The 18489-nt window shown below is 45.3% G+C and overlaps 1 protein-coding gene across 1 annotated transcript in view; it reads left to right on the forward strand.

Annotated features, from left to right (window-relative positions):
- The window catches only part of ULK4 (unc-51 like kinase 4), a 536768-nt gene that overhangs the window by 513425 nt on the left and 4854 nt on the right, over positions 1 to 18489 (forward strand). The window contains exon 36 of the mRNA XM_081284376.1: positions 16424 to 16509. Coding sequence (XP_081140502.1) covers positions 16424 to 16509 — 86 coding nt within the window. The remainder of the gene's footprint in view (positions 1 to 16423; positions 16510 to 18489) is intronic.

The raw sequence follows: 18489 nt of genomic DNA on the forward strand, positions 1-18489 counted from the left end.
CTAAATCACCCCAAGTAGAGGAACACTAATGTGAAGTAGTAACCTAGGCCATGGAGCCACCAAATCGGCTTTTCTCCTGTGTCATAGATGATCTTGATCTTGTATGCCTCTTGGCTTCCGCTCCTGGCTTGAAAGCCCTGCACTCCTTCTCAGGCTTGTTAGATGGTTGAGAGATCAAGTATTCTAAGTCAGAGAGGTCCTGGCTGGTCACTTTGCCTCTGGAGGTAGCTGTTTCCTCCTCTGTGAGTGAGAGTCGTAGGATTCATGGCACTCTGAGGACAATTGGGTTCTGCATGCAAATGACATTTCACTGTGGTGGTTGTCATATGAAGACCTAAGCCATGCAGGATGTATAGTGCTAAGGTAGGGGGCAATAAGGGTTAGAAGACTGGGGCAGAGGCAGTCGCATCCACCTGTCACCAATTCCTTTGCTCTTTAAGCAGATTGCTGAGCAGAGTGGGTTTGTTTGCTTTTAATTGACACATAATTAATTGTACATATTTATGTACATTGTGGTATTTTACAAGTATGCACTGTGTAATGATCAAGGGACCGTGGGAGTAAGAGGCTGTTTGTGCGAAGGTAGGAGAGCTAGCACTTGGGTTAGAAGGAAGAATAGCATCCCCCTGGTCTCCCCTCTGTTGAAATCCTTTTGTAGTCCAAACTGTTTTCCTGCCTTTGTTCAGTGAAAACCTTCGAAGGATACTTTTGTGTTTGAGCTGGCATCCATGAACCACTTAAGTTATTCGCACTCTAGGTCGTCCAAAGGCACCTGAAGTTCTTCTGGTGTCACCTTCTTAGGCTTCTGAGAGGTGGAACGTGTGCTCTGAGCCATTAGGAACAACGAAGAAACCAAACAGCCTGTCCCTGGGAACTCCCTGTGGTGGCTCACCATGCAGGACGGAGTCCCTCTGGGCCTCAGAACCTGGGACCTTGGCTCTGAGATGCCTTTCTTCATGTGTCCTCTCTGCTCCTCAAGGATGTGAGAGCCGTCTGCAGCCAGCCTGAGGCTTTTCTGAAGCTTTGGCTCTACCCACTGGAGACCTTGGACCAAAACTTTGGTGTCTCTATAGAAGTGCTGGGGTTTCACAGGAGGTCACATGAGTGATTGACACATGTAGTCACAACTCCTCAGTCCAGGATCCTCAACCCTGCCCTGCCACCAGCACCAGCCACTCCCCCCACTTTCCCTGTCCTTGCTGGTCTCCATGAGGACAAAGCATAGAGGCCTGAGGAGGTTAGTCTACTCTGCCTGTTGAGAGACTTTTACAGAGAAATATTTGGGCTCTTTGAAGTAGTCCTCTGCAGCCTCTGAGACCTTGCTTTAGTTAATTTTACCCCAAGGTCAATCTGACACTTGGGCAGGAAGTTGTCTCCCATGCATACAAATTTTGCTGGGTCCTAGTGGCCCATCAGACTTTCCCCAGAGCAGAGAGTGTGGGTCAGCAGACTCCGTTGTGAGTTTTTCAAGCCCCTGCCACCACACACACACACATACACACACACACACACACACACACACACACACACACACACACACACCGGTCACCACCCAGTCCTGCATAATGAATGCTTTGGGGTCCGCTGGCAGCTGCCCTGTCTGTCTGAACTGAAAATCTAGCAATTTCAGGATTGCCCTCTCTGCTTCCGGAGCCAGGCCTCACTGAGAATGTCCTCAGACTCTGCTCCCACCTGAGGGAGGGCAGGGTGAGATCTCTCAAAGGGGCTCTTCATTTTCTCAAAATGGTAGTTATTTAAACGTTTCCAAATGGAGTCTGGCAGTATTTGATCAAGTTCCTTGACAAAAATAACAACCACCGTGGGAGTTTTCATCTGTCCGGCAGTCAGTACAGGCCTAAATTTTGACTAATTGGCGCCTGACAGCTTTAATCGTGTAAACCAAAGTGTGTTTTAATTTTAATTCTCCTTCCTGCTCTATATTCCTCCTAGTTTGGTTAATGTGAGGGAATTTCAATGGTCCCTCATGTTCCCTTGGAAAGTCACAGAAGTACATATGAGGTGGAGTGTGGAGGTCAGAGCAAGGTCAAAGAAGGACTGAGGGGACTCCTAGCTCAAATGGTTCCACCAGCTCCTGCTTCTGGGGCCCAACTGTGTTCAGCCTCATTCTGACACTTGTTGAGGGAGTGCCAGATCAGGGTGACTGACATTGAGTCCAGGGACATGTTGTTCATTCCCAAAGCTGGCCGCTCTGTGGCCTGCCTACCTGTGGCTACAGATGTGCCAGCTGGCCCAGGAGTGGCCCCTCCAGACTGGAGGCTCAGGGCCCAGCCTCCAGTTTCAGGCCTCACCACTTGGAGCCCTCCTGTCCCTCTGACACTAGGGCCCTGTGTCCTACACTACAAATCCCAACTTGATACCCTTAGGGTTTTTGAACTTGGGTTCCTCTGAGGGCCTTGAGGACCCACACTGGGTCCCAAGTCTGTGTCGTCTCCTCAGTCACCCTTCCTTAATTGTGAATTCACTACAGCAAAGATGTTTTTGTTCAATAGAGCATGTCAGTATGGGCAGAATTCATGCCGGCCATAACCAACTGACTTTCCTCTGTTACCATGTGTTGCAGGAGGGGGTTGAAGACTTCACTCATTTAGGTGACAATTTTGCCATGTGTTAAAAAAGTGGTGACTTACCCCAAAATTAAAATGTTTATATAATAATTCTGTTGAAAAGATGACTAAAAATGGTCAAGTAGGTGATCGCCCCTCCACCCCATGTTGCCTGTTTTCAAATGTAAGTTTTGTGTGCTCATCCGTACCTCCTCTTCTCTGAAGAGTGCTTGCGTTTACTTTAGTTCTTATAGAAATCTCTTCTGTTTCCCTGTCCTGAAGAATGCAGACCTTTAGGGCTGGGGACATAGCTCAGTTGGTAGAGTGCTGGCCTCTCATGCACACGGCCCTGGGTTCCATCCCCAGCACAAAAAAAAAAAAAAAAAAAGAATGCAGACTTCTCTCTCTCACTCCCTGGCCCCTGCCCAGGGACTGTTTGGACACTTTAGCCCTACACTAAGGGGCCTGCAGCACTCTACTTACTGGCCTCCTCATCTGTCACCTGCAGCTCACAGCTCCACTGGGCCGTCCTCTCGCCGTGGAGGGTGAAGGTCCAGGTTGCACCTCACTGGGGAGTGGAGGCAGGGAGAAGGACCGAGGTCAGCGTGCTGGGGACCTGGTGCTGGGTTCCTGGAGGTGGCGCCTCGCCCCCTTTGCCTCTCATCCTCCTACGGTCCCTGCTTCCACATCCCCAGGCTCCTGTGATCCCTCTTTGGAGTACAAATCCCCCAGGTGTTCTCATGGCTGCTTCTGCCTTATCATCTGTCCCCAGCTCTGCCACCTATAGACACCTACTGCCATCTCAAATTACTTCTTTACTTTTTAACCATCCTTTTCACAGTGAAAGCTCTGACTGGATACCAATGAGGCCTCATCCCAGAATCTAAATGGAGTCCAGCACCCAATAGGCACTTGATACACCCTGCCTTTTCAACCTCAGAATTATTCTAATATGCATAGGCCCTTTGCAGTTGCCAAAAGAGTTTCTTGAGTGTACTCCTCTCATGTGTGATTGATTTTCTTTTCTGCCTCCCTCTGATAGACAGAGGGCCTTAGGAGCAAGGATTGGGAGTCACATACATGGCTCCTAACTTGGGAGGTACCCATACTTATTGCATATCCCTGCAGTCAGGGTCCACATGTGTTTTTATATTTGATGGTTTTTACTTTATATTATGAGCATCGGCTGAATCACCACAGAGTGGTTTAGTAGCCAACAGTGTTTTCACTCTGTAATGTAAGGAAACAGGTAAAAAGGAAGCTTGGGGGGTGCAGTTATTTAGCCTGTTGACCTGACATTTCTCTACTTTGCTCCGCTCTATCCAATGAAGAGTTTAGAGAAAGGCTGAAGATGGGCACCATTAGGCTACTTCTCTAGTCTACTTCTTTTCCATCTCAAAGTCAGTCTCTCTCTCTCTCTCTCTCTCTCTCTCTCTCTCTCTCTCTCACACACACACACACACACACACACACATACACAAACACCACGCCACTCACAACACAAAGTTAGTGACTCCACTGTCAAATAGACACCTCAGTTTGGCCTTATGCAGTATTTCTAAGGACTGGCTAAGGTGTGTTTGGGACAAGTTTGCAGAACTCACATGATTCCTCTTTTTTTTCAGGACTCAAGTTCTCATACTTATCAAATCACACCAGGGTTACCAACCCCAAGCATTTTCTCTTTTTTTTTTTTATTGTTTGTTCACAACATTACAAAGCTCTTGACATATCATATTTCATACATTAGATTGAAGTGGGTTATGAACCCCCAATTTTACCCCAAATGCAGATTGCAGAATCATGTCAGTTACACATCCACAATTTTACATAATGCCCTATTAGTAATTGTTGTATTCTGCTACCTTTCCTATCCCCTACTATCCCCCCTCCCCTCCCCTCCCATCTTCTCTCTCTACCCCATCTACTGTAATTCATTTCTCTCCTTGTTTATTTTCCCATTCCCCTCACAACCTCTTATATGTAATTTTGTATAGCAATGAGGGTCTCCCTTCATTTCCATGCAATTTCCCTTTTCTCTCCCTTTCCCTCCCATCTCATGTCTCTGTTTAATGTTAATCTTTTCTTCCTACTCTTCCTCCCTGCTCTGTTCATAGTTGCTCTCATTATGTCAAAGAAGACATTTGGTACTTGTTTTTTAGGGATTGGCTAGCTTCACTAAGCATAATCTGCTCTAGTGCCATCCATTTCCCTGCAAATTCTATGATTTTGTCATTTTTTATTGCTGCATAGTACTCCATTGTGTATAGATGCCACATTTTTTTTATCCATTCATCTATTGAAGGGCATCTGGGTTGGTTCCACAGTCTAGCTATTGTGAATTGTGCTGCTATGAACATTGATGTGGCAGTATCCCTGTAGCATGCTCTTTTAAGGTCTTCAGGGAATAGTCCAAGAAGGGCAATAGCAGAGTCAAATGGTGGTTCCATTCCCATCTTTCCCAGTTATCTCCATACTGCTTTCCAAATTGGCCGCACCAATTTGCAGTCCCACCAGCAATGTACAAGTGTACCCTTTTCTCCACATCCTCGCCAGCACTTGTTGTTGTTTGACTTCATAGTGGCTGCCAATCTTACTGGAGTGAGATGGTATCTTAGGGTGGTTTTGATTTGCATTTCTCTGACTCAAGCATTTTCTCTTGTGAGAAACAGTTTCAGCCACATCCCTTGGTTGATGTCCCATTGCCACTACCTTGGAAATCTATTTTCTCTTGCTTTTCTTTCTAAGCATTTGGTTTAGGTCTCCCTGGGAAAAATTGTATGTCCTGATCCTGTATTTCACTAGAACTTTCTTTGGGTCAAGTCTAGTTTATTCTCATATTCACAAGAGGTCCACAACTATAATTTTTTGTCAATTAAAACTGTTTTTTCCTCACTTATTTTGGACCTGGCTGTTGTAGATAGTTAGTTGGATCAGCCCTAAAAGATTTCCCTGACCAGCTATATTATATTCAGCACTTTAAACTTACCAGATTTAATGGCTAGAAACTGATGTAATTATGAACAGTTTCTAAGCAATAAGGGCATTTTTACTGCCCTGTGGAGAGCTGAGAGAATTGGCTGGCCTCAAATGAAGGAGGAGGCAGCTATGGATAATTTTGTTCTAGAAAATAATAATGTCTTATGGGGTGAAAAAGAAAAACATTCAAATCCTCAGTATGTCATTTTCATGGCCTCTGATTTAGCAGGGGCCCCCAAGTATAGACAAGAGTGGGCAGGAGAGGAGAATGGGGGTGTCGGGCAAGGTTGAGAAGCATCCAGACACCAGGGGGAGGAGGAAAAGGTCAAGAGAGAGAAGAAAAATTTTCAACTCTAGTGTGTTCTCACTGATGTCTGCTCTCCCGTGCCACTTGATCGTTCAGATTCATCCTTTGAACACTTCTTTTCCAAATCTGGAAATGTCTGTGGAGACAGCATTGCTCCCCACTTTGACCCAGCTCCAGAAGCTGATGTCTTAAATTCTGCAGGCCAAGTTGTTTCCTCAGGGACCTGGGCTCCCAGAAGCTGGGGCTGGCTCCCCCCACAGTGGAATGTCAGCCTTTTCCCTACTCTTAGAAGGTGCCAGCTCCACCTTCACCACACACTGGCCCTGTCTCTGTTGGTTGCTGCTGCAGCCAGACTCTAATGAGTGGAGGCAAAGGCCGCATGGTAACTGGGCTGAGGGAAGGCAAAGCACAGTACAGCCACAGGGTGGGCAGCAGGAGAGTCAGCAGATCCGGGTCCAGCTCCACTAGTGACCACCTACGTCACCTACCTCTGACAGAGACCATAGAAGACCTTTCTCATAGGGTTGTTGTGAAGAAGACACATAATGGGGTGAAAAAGAAAAACATTCAAATCCTCAGTCTGTCATTTTCATGGCCTCTGATTTAGCAGGGGCCCCCAAGTATAGACAATGGCCCACAGTGGCTACCCAGTGAACCATTAATTCACTTCCCATCACCAGCAAGGACAGACTAGACTATCCAAGAAGAGAGGTGCCAAGCCTTCTGGTAGCCACGCTCTGAGAGGAGTTGCCAAATGAGTCTTGGTCTCTGTATGAGGAATAGTTTGCTGAACGGTGCATATGACCCACAGACTCCATCAGTCAGGACCCGGAACCTCTGGTTCTATGTGAGAGAGAAACTCCAAGGTTCCTTTTCCTGCTGGAAATGATGAGGATCAGCAACAATGGTCGGCAGTAAAGGGCACATCTCTCTTCATCCCAGTTCTTTTGGAATATACAACATGGAGACTCATGGGTGCTCTTGAATAAAATGTGATCTGCCATTTTCTCTCTCTCCTATCCCAACCTTCTTCAACTTGAGGAAGATGCCAATACTTCCCTGGGCCTTGATGCTGCTTGCAGCTCTCCTAGTGAGTTAAAGCTAAACTGCTTTGTGAGAGAATGGAAGAATGCCTCCCAAATGGTCTACCTGGACACCAAGATGGCACCGCTTAAGCTGAGATACCGTTCAGGGTGTTTTTTTTTTTTTTGCAATATCTTTGTCTTCCATCAGGGAACCTGCATTCATGGGGGTATGAGCTAAATATCAGGCCTGCCTAATTTGCAGGACTACCTCTTTCCTTGAGCTGCCCCGATATAGGCTCCACCAGGACCTCCACACTTCTTGATTATCAGTGGATCCACTGACAGGAACCCTGAGAAGACACCTCTAGATTTTTTTTCCAGATCATTTCCCTGCTTACCAGCCCTGGTCATTAGGGGCCTCATTTGTTTTTGCTAAGGAAGATGAAGTTTCTAAACGGACTCTAGGAAAGGCACAGATGAGGCAAGGCAGCTGAAGAATGTGCATGAAAATACTCCAGTCTCAGGTGACCTCAGTATCCCATGGAGGATGTGATGAGAACATGGGCCCAGATGCAGAGCAGCATGTGATAAAATGGCATTTCTCTGATCTGAATACAAAAGACGAGACGTTGGCATCAGCTATAGAAGTTTCTAGAAAGACCCATAATGCACACTGCAACATCAGGTAGAAGGTAGGAGAGGGAATGCCAGATTCTATCACACTGACCAGATTCTTCTCCGGATTTCATCCCGGTGTCAGGTGGCAAGAAGACGGCATGTCTGAAGATGTCAGAGAAATGGCTTTGAAGTAGCATGAAAACCCCATCTGAAGAGAGGGCAAAGCATATGTTGAGGGAACAATATAAAGGGAATGAATGCATAGGTTTATTTTTGAAATCAAATCTCTCTGAAGTAGAGTTGTCATAGTTACCTGCTTGTTTTTACTTGTATTTATAAGATCTGAAGCCCACAGAATTAAAATAATCCTCCCCTGTGTGAAGTGTGTGTCTGTAATAACAAGCACCACGGAGCACCTGGGCTGCTCCCACTGATGTCAGCTTCACCCCCCTGATTCTTTTCTAGTCCGTCAGTGTTGCCTGGGCCTGTTGGGAGGAACTCATGATTAGAAAGTTAACTTGGCTTCGTTTTGCCACACACATTTCAAGATCACTAGAGGCATAGACAGATGTTATTACATACTCATAAACAAAGTGCCACGGCCTGCCCATGTCTGACTCAGTCGCAGCCAGCTGCGAACCTCTCCACACCAAAAAACACTTATAAATGCAGAAGCCCACACTGGAGCATTTTATGAGCTTCATGAGAATAATTTATAAGCATAAATTCATGATGCGCCATGGTGATAGGGAGCAGAAGTACATTCTGACTTGCACATTTTTGAAGGCCTTAGAAAAAGGGTGCAGGATCCAGGCTTGGATTTGTCCCTCAGTGGCCACTGTGCTTGGGGCAAGCTATTGTCCTTTCTGCTCTCATAGCCTTGCCTACAAACTGAAGGGGCTGGCCAGGGTCCTGCCACTATTAGAAGGCATAAGGTGGCTCCTCCTGCTAGCTTGCCTTTGGGAAGGCTGAAACTGAGAAAAGAGCCAACCCAAACTCTGTATGCAGGGAGTTGTGCATAAATCCACTACCTTATGATTTGTGTGCCTGGTAGGGACACAAGCATCTCTTTTCAGTGTCTGGGATATACCAAATGATGCATGAATGCTGTATTAACACAGCACCAGGTTGATTAACACAGCAGAAAGTTGAATAAAGCTGTGTATTTACTCAAAGTGTGTTATCTGGTATTATGAAACTACACTGTGTGTGCATACATACGCATATACCTAGGTTGAGCATCCCTAAACTAAAATTTTAAAATCTGAAATGCTCCAAAATTTTCAATTTTTTGAGCAATTATATGATACCACAGTGGAAAATTCCACACCATGAAACTTAATTCACACATAAAATTCCTAAAAATATTATATAAAATTACCTTCAGATTATTATTACAAGGTGTATATGAAACCTAAATTTATTTCACATTCAGAATTTTCATGTTCCCACCCCAAGATTATCTCCTCATGTATATACAAATATTCCAGAATCTGGAAAGAATCTGAAATCCTAAACACTTATGATCCAAATCTTGCAGATAGGAGATATTCAACCTGTATGTACACACAGACACACACACACACACACACACACACACACACACAGTCACACAACCATCCTCAACTAAACAGAAATAGAGGGATTGTCTTTCCAAGTTGATTTTAATTCTAAACTCACATTGCCAGCTCTTAGGATTTATCCCTCAAAGACCCTTATTTTGAACAAAACCTGTCTACAAGGTGAACTTCATGTATTTAATATAATTCCTGCTTCACTCTGATTGATTTTATTCATACGTCTACCAGGCAGATGCCTCAGCAGCATTAGATAAGGACTAGCACTTCAGACTTGGCGGTTGCGTCTTCATAATTAAGTAGAGAAATGTAAGACAGGCACGACTTTGTTTTCAGGCAATGGGTGCCTGCCATTTGACATGTTGAAGTATTGAAAACCACTCATGGACTTGGAGCTTCAGCAACCTCTGTGATAGTACGTTATTGCAAAATAAAACTGAGTTTGCTTATCTTGGCTTGTATATTAACTGAGTGCTAGTAATGAAAATAGTAACTACAGGAATAAGGTAGTTTGTGGACACTCTTTGCCAGTCCTCTTTTACATTTGTTTTCTAAAGAATCAATGCAGGGGCTGGGATTGTGGCTCAGCGGTAGAGCGCTCATCTAGCACATGGGAGGACCTGGGTTCGATCCTCAGCACCACATTAAAAAAAAAAAAAAAGTAAAATAAAGATATTTTTTTAAGAAAAAGAATCAGTGCAGCATTTTTTCTTGATTGCTGTCATCCCAAGACATGAGAATTTCTGCAGTGGTCACTTAGCTATGAATTCAGTATCAAAATGGACAAATGTCCCTTCTACCTCACTTAAAATGGTAATATTTCTCTGTGGGTCTCGGTTTGTTTAGGAAGATCAAAAGAAAAATAGGTGGGATGACTTTGGAGCAGATTAAGTACTGAGAACATAGAATGTTAAAAGTCACCTTGTCTATTAAGATATAGTGGAATGCTTCTAAAAGAAGCTTGGTTCCCATCTATTTCATAACCTTCAGTGGTTTAAAAGGAGACCAAATTCTGGAAGAAAGGAGCCATTCGGTTTAAGGATCATTGATTTCAAAGTAATTAGGAATTTTAATATTTCAAGTTTGGCTATAGAAAACGGTTTGGTGTCATGGGACAAAATAATTTAGGAAGACAAATTAAAACTCTCTTCAAAAGTTACCTGAACTTACTGATAATCTCGTTTGAAAAAAAGTCAGAATGCACAGGTGTGCTTGGGTTCTAAGTGACACATAATGACTTCCTTGCTCTTCATTTCCCTGTTGAAGAACATCATAGTTGCTTTCACATTTAGGTGATTATGAATAAAACTGCTGTGGACTTCTGCATATACAGGCTTTTGTGTGGCTCCAAGTTTTCATTTCACTTGAGTAAATACTTAAGAGTGCAATCACTAGGCCACCTGGTGACTGTGTTTACTTTTACAAGGAATTGCCAAACTGTCTTCCCAAGTGCTGTACCATTTTGGATGCCCACCAGCAGTGAGTGAGTAAGCGTTTCTGTTATGTTGCATCCTCACCAGCATTTGTTGTTAGTTTTATGAATCTTGGCCATTCTACTAAGTATTAGTGGTATTTTATTACAGTTTTAATGTGCATTTCCCTGAGGACAAATGATGTTGAACATTTTTCTTTTGCCACCCATGTGTCATCTTTGGTGAGTTGTGTATGCGGAATTTCTGCCCCTTTAAGAAGTTGGTTTGGTGGTTCTCCTATTTATGTTGAATTTTTTTTAAAGTTCCTTATATATTCTGAATACAAGCTCTTTATTAAGCTGTGGGATTTGCAAATATGTTCTCACAGTCTGTGGCTTATCTTTTCATTCTCAACAGTATTTCAAAGATGAATGTTTTTAATATTGTTAAGTCCAATTTGTTAATTTTTTTTCTTTTAGGGATCATGTTTCTGAGTTTAGAAACTCATTGACAAACTTGATTTCACATAGATTTTTCTCCTGTATTTTCTTCTAGAAGTTTTATGGTTTTATATTTTGCATTTAGATCTATTTTGCATTACATTTTTAGGAGGTATAAAAGTGTGTCTAGTTCATGCTGTTGCAGATAAGCTTCTCTTTGTTCTAGCATCATTTGCTCCCAAGACTATGTTTCCCTCATTGAATTACCTTTGCACCTTTCTTAAAATTTTAACAATATTTGTATGATTCTATTTCTGGTTTATTCTCTTCCATAGATCTCTATGTCTGTCCCCCCGCCAATTCCACACTGTCATGGTTACTATAACCATATAGTAAATCTTAAAATTGGGTAGTACACTCCTCAAACTTTATTCTGATTTTTCAAAATTGTTAAAGCTATTCTAGGTCTTTGCCTTTCAATACAAATTTTAGAATTGGTTATTCTATATCTACAAAAATTCCTAATGGTATTTTTGATAAGAATTTCATTAAACCATACTTTGTGAGAATTAATATTTATTGTATGGAGCCTTCCAATTTTTGAACACAGTATTTTCATTTATTTGGTTTTTCTTTCAGCCGCATCTTATAGTTGTTATCATTAGAGATTGTGATATATTCTGTTGGATTTATAGCATTGAAATATGTCAGAATTTGCTTTAAGTCCTTTGGTTATAGATCCAGGAGAGGGATAACTGGGTCAAATGGTGATTCCAGTCCTAGTTTCCCAAGGCATCTCCATACTGCTTTCCAGATTGGCTGCACCAATTTGCAGTCCCACCAGCAGTGTGTTAGTGTGCCTTTCCCCCCACATCCTCGCCAACATTTATTGTTGGTTGTATTATTGATAGTTGCCATTCTGACTGGTAGATCATTTTCATTTAATATAATTCTTACATGTTTGTTTCCAGTGTTTTCATTTCCCTACTTTCTCTGTTTTTTTTTTTTGCTGCCTTTTATAAAGCTACTTGAGTATTTTTAGTATTATGTTTTTTTAAATTTATCTACTGTTTTTTTTAACTATCTTTTTGTATAGTTTTTTTTTTTTTTTTTTTAGTGTTTGCTCTTTGGATTATAAAATGCTTTTCTCAGTGTTTTTAAGATAATATTTCACCACTTGAGTTGGAATATGCAACCTGGCTACTTCGTTGGTTTCTTTGTCCTCCCTGCTTCGTGTTCCGATTGTCTTCTTTTTTGTACTGGGGATTGAACTCGAGGGCACTCAACCACTGAGCCACACATCCCCAGCCCTGTGTTGTATTTTATTTAGAGACCGGGTCTTGCTGAGTTGCTTAGTGCCTCACTTTTGCTGAGTCTGGCTTTGAACTTGTGATCCTCCTGCTTCAGCCTCCTGAGCCACTGGGATGACAGGTGTGTGCCACCACACCTGGCTTCCAATTGTCTTCTATGCTACATGTACATACACTGAAAATCTCATAATTCTTGCTATTCTATCATGAAAGGCAAAGAGAACATTTTGTTAATTTACCATTTCTCTTGCTCTTCCTTCATCCTGAGGTTCCTTTCCTTATGATATTTTTCTCTGAGGAACTTCCTTTATTTTAGAGCAGCTCTGTTCATCTAAAAATGTCTTTATTTCACCAACATTCCTGAATGATAGATCATTCCCGAGTCATATTTTCTATATACAGAATTACAGTTTGATAATGCATTTATTTTAGCATGTTAAAGATGCTCCACTTACTTTCTTTTGGTCTTGATGGTTTCTCATGAGAAATCTATAGTAATTCAAATCATTGTTACCCTTGAATTCATGCATCTTGGTTTTTCTGTCTGCTTTCAAGATTCTTTGTCTTCAACAATTTTGGTTATGACAAGTTTTAATCCTGACTTCTTTGGATTTTTCTTGTTAGTGATTTACTCAACATTCTTTGATCACTAGGAATAGTTTTTGCTATGGTTTATTCAAATATTTTTTTCATCCATTCATTCTCGGTCTTCTCATTCTGTAGCTCCAATGGTACAAACTTTTGTCATTGCCCCACAAGTTCGTGACAGGCTATTCATCTGTGGCTACAATATCTTTTCTCTGTGTTGCTCAGATTGGGTGATTTCTATTCATCCATCTTCAAGTTCCCTGACTCTGATCTCCATGTTACCATTCAGTCAGTCTAGTGAGGCTTTCCGAGGCCCAGTTTAGTTCTCAAATATCCATTTGGCTTATTTTTGCACCTTCTGTATTCTCACTGATACATTCTCTTCTAATGCTTCTTTTAAGAGTACCAGTGCTTGTTTGTATTTTTATAACAATTTAAAGTCTTCATCAGATAATTATAACATCTGTTATTGTATTTACTGTGTTGAATTGATTGCCTTATGTGACTGAGATGTTCCTGGTTATTCAAATGCCAGTTAATTTTGAATTTTACCCTGGTCATTGTGTGTGTGTTTCTTCTTCTCCTCCCCCTCCCCTCCCCCTCCCCCTCCCCCTCCCCCTCCCCATCCTCCTCCTCCTCCTCTGTTTTTGTTTTTTACAATGCTGGTTATCAAACTCAGGACCTTGAGCATGCTAGGCAAGTGCTCTACCATTAAGCCCTATCCCAGTCATTTTAAATATTGCAGTATAAGGCTCTCTCTTGTTGAAACCCTATTGAGAATATTGATATTTTTGTTTAAGCAAGCAATTATGCTGGCTAGTTTCAGCTGCAGGTTGGAACTGCCATTTTGAATGTCTCACAGGATTTGCAGTGTTGTGTGCCTCTATCTAGTATGTCCCTTCCCCAGGGGTCACTCTGGGATGTGAACAGATATATCTGTTAGGTCAGTTCTCCAAGTCTTGGGTCTGCATTTAGGACTAGGCTGTGGATGAACCCAGGGATTCCATACACAGTAGTACTGGGTTGCATTCCTAAGCTCTTCCTCAGGAATCTCCCCAGTACTTTCTGGTTTCCTGGGTCTCCCATTTTCTGTCTGGGGAGAAACCTCCCCTTTCCACAATTGCACCATATCTGTTACTAACACTGGAAGAGCAGAGAGGAGGAGTTCTGACTACAGATTCCTGTTGCTGGTTGCTACTGCTGCCACCAGCTGCCACTGCAGCCCCCGTAGAATTGCCCAGGTCCTAGGGTAACCACAATGGAGGAAGAGGAGCAAGGTGTGGGGGTTCGTCTACTCTAGGAGCTCTGGGGAGTTCCCTTTCCACTCTTCCAGCTGGGTTTTCCCTGGATCGGTGTCTGCCCACTCTTGCCTCCCCTCTGGGCTGTGGGTTTGCTGAGGCTGGGCTGGCCTGCACTGGAGACAAGTGATAAACTCTCCACCAGGCAGGTGCTTTGAACTCAGGGTTCTCCCCAAATTGGCCTATTGCTGTTGACCTTCTGGCATTTTCAAATAGCTGGCCTGTGCATTCTCCCTAGGTTTGATAGTTGCATTCAGAGGGACAGACAGGGTGGCATGTGTTTTCTCTGTCTTACGCAGAAGTGGAACCTGATTGATATAATTTAAAGATTTTATTTTCTAATGTACTTTTTGTACACAGGACAGGACTTGATGTTTAACTGTAGAGTTCAGCTGCATGGTCAGATCACATGGTTTAGTGCTTGGGGCTCTGTTAATGCCTTACGTTTATGACACTGCATATGATACTCTTTTGGTCTCTTCCTTGGATTGCACACTTCTCACCGTAGTTTTCTATTGGCACCTTCTAACCAACCTTGTAGGTAAAAGTTCTCTTATTTCTTTGAAAATTGTGGGGTGACTTCCTTGGAGTGTGCCCTCTGCACACATTCCCATGGCAGGCCTGGCTGGGTCCAGGAGCCTAGGTGTAGCTCAGCTGAGCTGTCTGAGGCAGTCTGAGAAGTCAGGTGGGAATCTACACAGAGCTCTGATGTACAGTGCACCTTCAATATAGGTTTGTGCTTACCTCAGACTTCTTGAACTCCAGATGACATTTTCAAACAGCAGTCTTCTGAGCTCACCAAGTTGAGTGTAGATTTCATAACAAATTTATATACAATTCTTTTAAGATGCACATATTTGCAGAAATCACAGCTGATGCCAGTTGAACTGGTAGCTGGTCTCTAGCACACTCCCGAAGTAGGAAAGGATCTTGGGGGAGGTGCAAATTCACTCACATGGAGTTCAGGGTCCATGTTAAGGTTTAATTACCCTGTGACCTTCTTGAGAACAAGGGAGATGCTAATCCAGCCTAGGTGGCTATGATCAAGTGGAGAGACACAGAACACTTGGGCAGTGAGGTCAGCTGAGGCCAGCCAGGGCCAGCTTCGTGGGGAGAGGATCAAGTGCATGTGCATTCTTGTAGTGGGCCCTGAAGTTCACTAGGCCTCCATTACCTGATTACCTAGAAAACATGGCATGTACTCACCTTACAAGGTGAGGCTGCTGGGAAGGTTAAATGAGAACATTTGGGAAACTGCAGAGCCCTCTGAAATGGAAAGTGCCACACAGTGTTTATCACAACAATATTAAGCTAACAATCAAAGATTGAATTAAGAGGAGCAAGTCTTTCGGGTGTGGTGGTGCACACCTGTAATCCCAACAAATGGGGACACTGAGGCAGTAAGATTGCAAGTTGAGACCAATCTCAGCAATTTAGTGAGACCCTCGACAACTTAGAAGTTGAAAAATATTTTAAAAGGTGCAACATAAATAAATGAAAAGGCCTGGGGACACAGCTCAGTGGTAAAGTGTCCCTGGGTTCACTCCCCAGTAACAAAATTCAAAACAAAGGATCAAGTCTAATAGTAGAATTAAAGGTTCCACCCTAAAGCTTCTGTCTCGGCCTCACAGGAGGTGGACTTATTTTATGTAGGGGCTGAATTGAGGTCTGTGGGTGCCGAGGCTGGGTCAGTTCCCATCCAAGCCCCTTCCAGCCCTGAGAGTTTGTGACCCCCACAGGTGGGTGTAGCCGAGTCAGGGATGCCAAGTGAGCTGTTCCCAGGACTGGCGATGAGTTGGGCACACTTCCTGGGGTTTGGTTGTTTCCTCCTCTCTCAGCTCCTGAGATCCCCAGGCACTCAGAAGTATGATCCTTGTGTCCACATGAAAGGGATCATGTTAGGCTCAGAGCCCCAAGGGCAGATCTCCAGTTAGTAGCTGGCCTGCTGGGTCCCAGCACTGACAGTGGGGTTTTGCTTTAACTGGAATGTTCAGGCTTCCAGACCACAAACCATCCTTAGGGACCCACAGGGAGGGACCCACAGGTACCCACCCTGAACTGGTCAACTCCAGCCCCAGTGGACTCCCTTGTGCCCACCCCAGGGTCACATTTTCCTGCCTATATCCTCACGGTCAGTAGCACTCTGGGCTCCGGGGTTTGGGGGCGCTGCAGACTGCCTGGAGGCCCACTCTCCAGTGCCACAGGCAGCCTCAGCACCACGTGGGCTGACACTCAGGGTGCCCATCCATGAGGGCGAGTCGGGATGGACCAGTTGGTTACTCTCTTCTCCTCACCTCCCTTGCAGATCACCTCCAATGAGAAGCACCTAGAAAGCCTCAAGAATGCTGGCAGCCTTCTGCAGGCTCTGGAGCAACTGGCTCCAGGTGCTAGGTACGTGGGGCCCAGAAGGAGTCGAGCAGCCTACACAGGGTTGGCAGATGCTCTCCACCACCCCTCTCCCCTCGTTTCTTCCTATATCAGGAACCAACACCTCCCACCAAGCCTGTCCTTGCCACTGAGACACTTCAGTGGGGAGGAGCTCTGTGCCCTCTACCTGCTGGGAAGCTTCACTGTAGTGGAAGGAAGAGGGGAGCGGGGATCAACATGGGGAAAGAAGGCCTAAGCCCTGCAGAATGGCGGTATCCCCACCACATGCCAGGAGGTTGGGTGGGCGGTAACCAGGTGCAGATGCAGTGAGCCTGATGAGAGGCAGTGCCTGCTGGCCTCGTACACATGCCCCCATGGCACCTCAGCCAGAGACATTGTCATCAGTACCTTGTGGCTGACCTGCAGGCCCAGCAGGCCTGGGGCAGAACTGGCAGCTCAGCCTGCGAGGATCAGCTGACTTGCGGGGGGTGGGGGGGGGGATTGGGAACACACGAACAGAGCAGTCCACACGTAGAAGCTGAGTGTGGGGTTAGGCCAGCCTCCTGTGCCTCAGCTGGACAGTCTGTGTGTCTAGAACATCCTAGAAGTAAGGTCCCTATTAGGCCAGGGGTAGGTCTGTCCCCCAGGAGCATGTGACACACTGAGGGCAGGCACTGGCATCTCAGCCCAGGGTAACGCCGACACTTGGCCATGAGAACGAGTCACTGGAGGACCATCCTACAGTAACATACAGCTGCTCCCACTGAACTTGCAGGGGGTGGCATGGGAGGGGTGCCCACATTCACTGTGGTCTAGCACCCATCCCTTATCAGCTGGTGCCGTGCAACTGGCCTCACTCTGAAGTCAGTGCCTCGGCGAGGCCGGGGTCGAGGTTGGTGAATGCAGCCTTCCTCCCTGTGGCCACTGCCCCCAGAGCTGAGGGAGGTGGCCAGAGGTTGAACAGGCCAGTCTCCTGATCCCAGCTGCTCTCCCCACCCTGGGGAGGACCCACGCCCTAAGGGATGCCTGACCCTCATTCAGTGTGTGACGTGCATCACAGGCATTTCCTGTGGTTTCTGTTTTCTGAACCACAGGGTTCTGTGAACTCCCTGCTCGTGTTTCGGGTTGGTACTAATTTGAGTTAATACATGGCCACCGTGTTGTTGAGAAGAGTCTACACAGTGGCTCTGTGGCAGCCCGCCTGTCCTGTTGAATGCTGGATTGTGGGGAGGAGGACACCACTTCTTGGCCTGCCCCAGCCCCTTTTCCTCCTCTGCCAAAAACGGATCAGTGGTTTTTCTCCAGCTTTTCCAGTGAGGTTAGGAGAGGCTGGCCTGGAGGTGAAAGGTCCCTTTCCACCTTGCTGGGCTCCTGTGGTGTCAGATGTGGATGGACTTCTGGGGCTGGGCTGCAGGCCTGCTGTGCTGGTTTGTGAGTATCCATGGATCCTGGCCTTCTGCAGAGTCGTGGTGTAGTCACCCCAAGCAGGGCACTGGGGGTGAGGGGAGCCATTGAGGAGTGGAGTTTGACAGAGAGCCCCTGAGAGTCCCAGCCCCAGCTCTCCCATGTCAACCTTTGTGGGGCTCCTCACCTAGCGGGGCCCTCTGCCTGCCCTTAAGCCAAAGCTAACACATTGTACTAAACCAATACAGGGGAGCTAGAACCAAATGTGGTTTAAATTGTCCAAATAAGGCTTAGCGCTCCACAGGTGGTGGCCTCTCCTGCACCCACACATCACTCTAGCAACCAAACATCGACACCAGGTAAACCTCGCCTTCTTTGGACTTGGCTCAGATGGCCCAGCCAGAGTCGGTGGCAGTTCTCTCTTCTGATGCTGCTCTGCCGCAGGCTGGTCTGCTTTCCTGGCCAGCCCCTCTGGGGCTGCTCTGGAAGGCCGGGTGGCAGTCTGGCCCCACCAGACCAGCCTGGGCTCAGCCAGGAGCAGGCCAGAGTTCAAAAGCATTCCCGCTGTTCCCCGGGGCCTTTGATGCACAGAACAGGAAT

The sequence above is a fragment of the Spermophilus citellus genome (assembly GCF_964194105.1).
Source record: "Spermophilus citellus genome assembly, chromosome: 3".
NCBI lineage: Eukaryota > Metazoa > Chordata > Mammalia > Rodentia > Sciuridae > Spermophilus > Spermophilus citellus.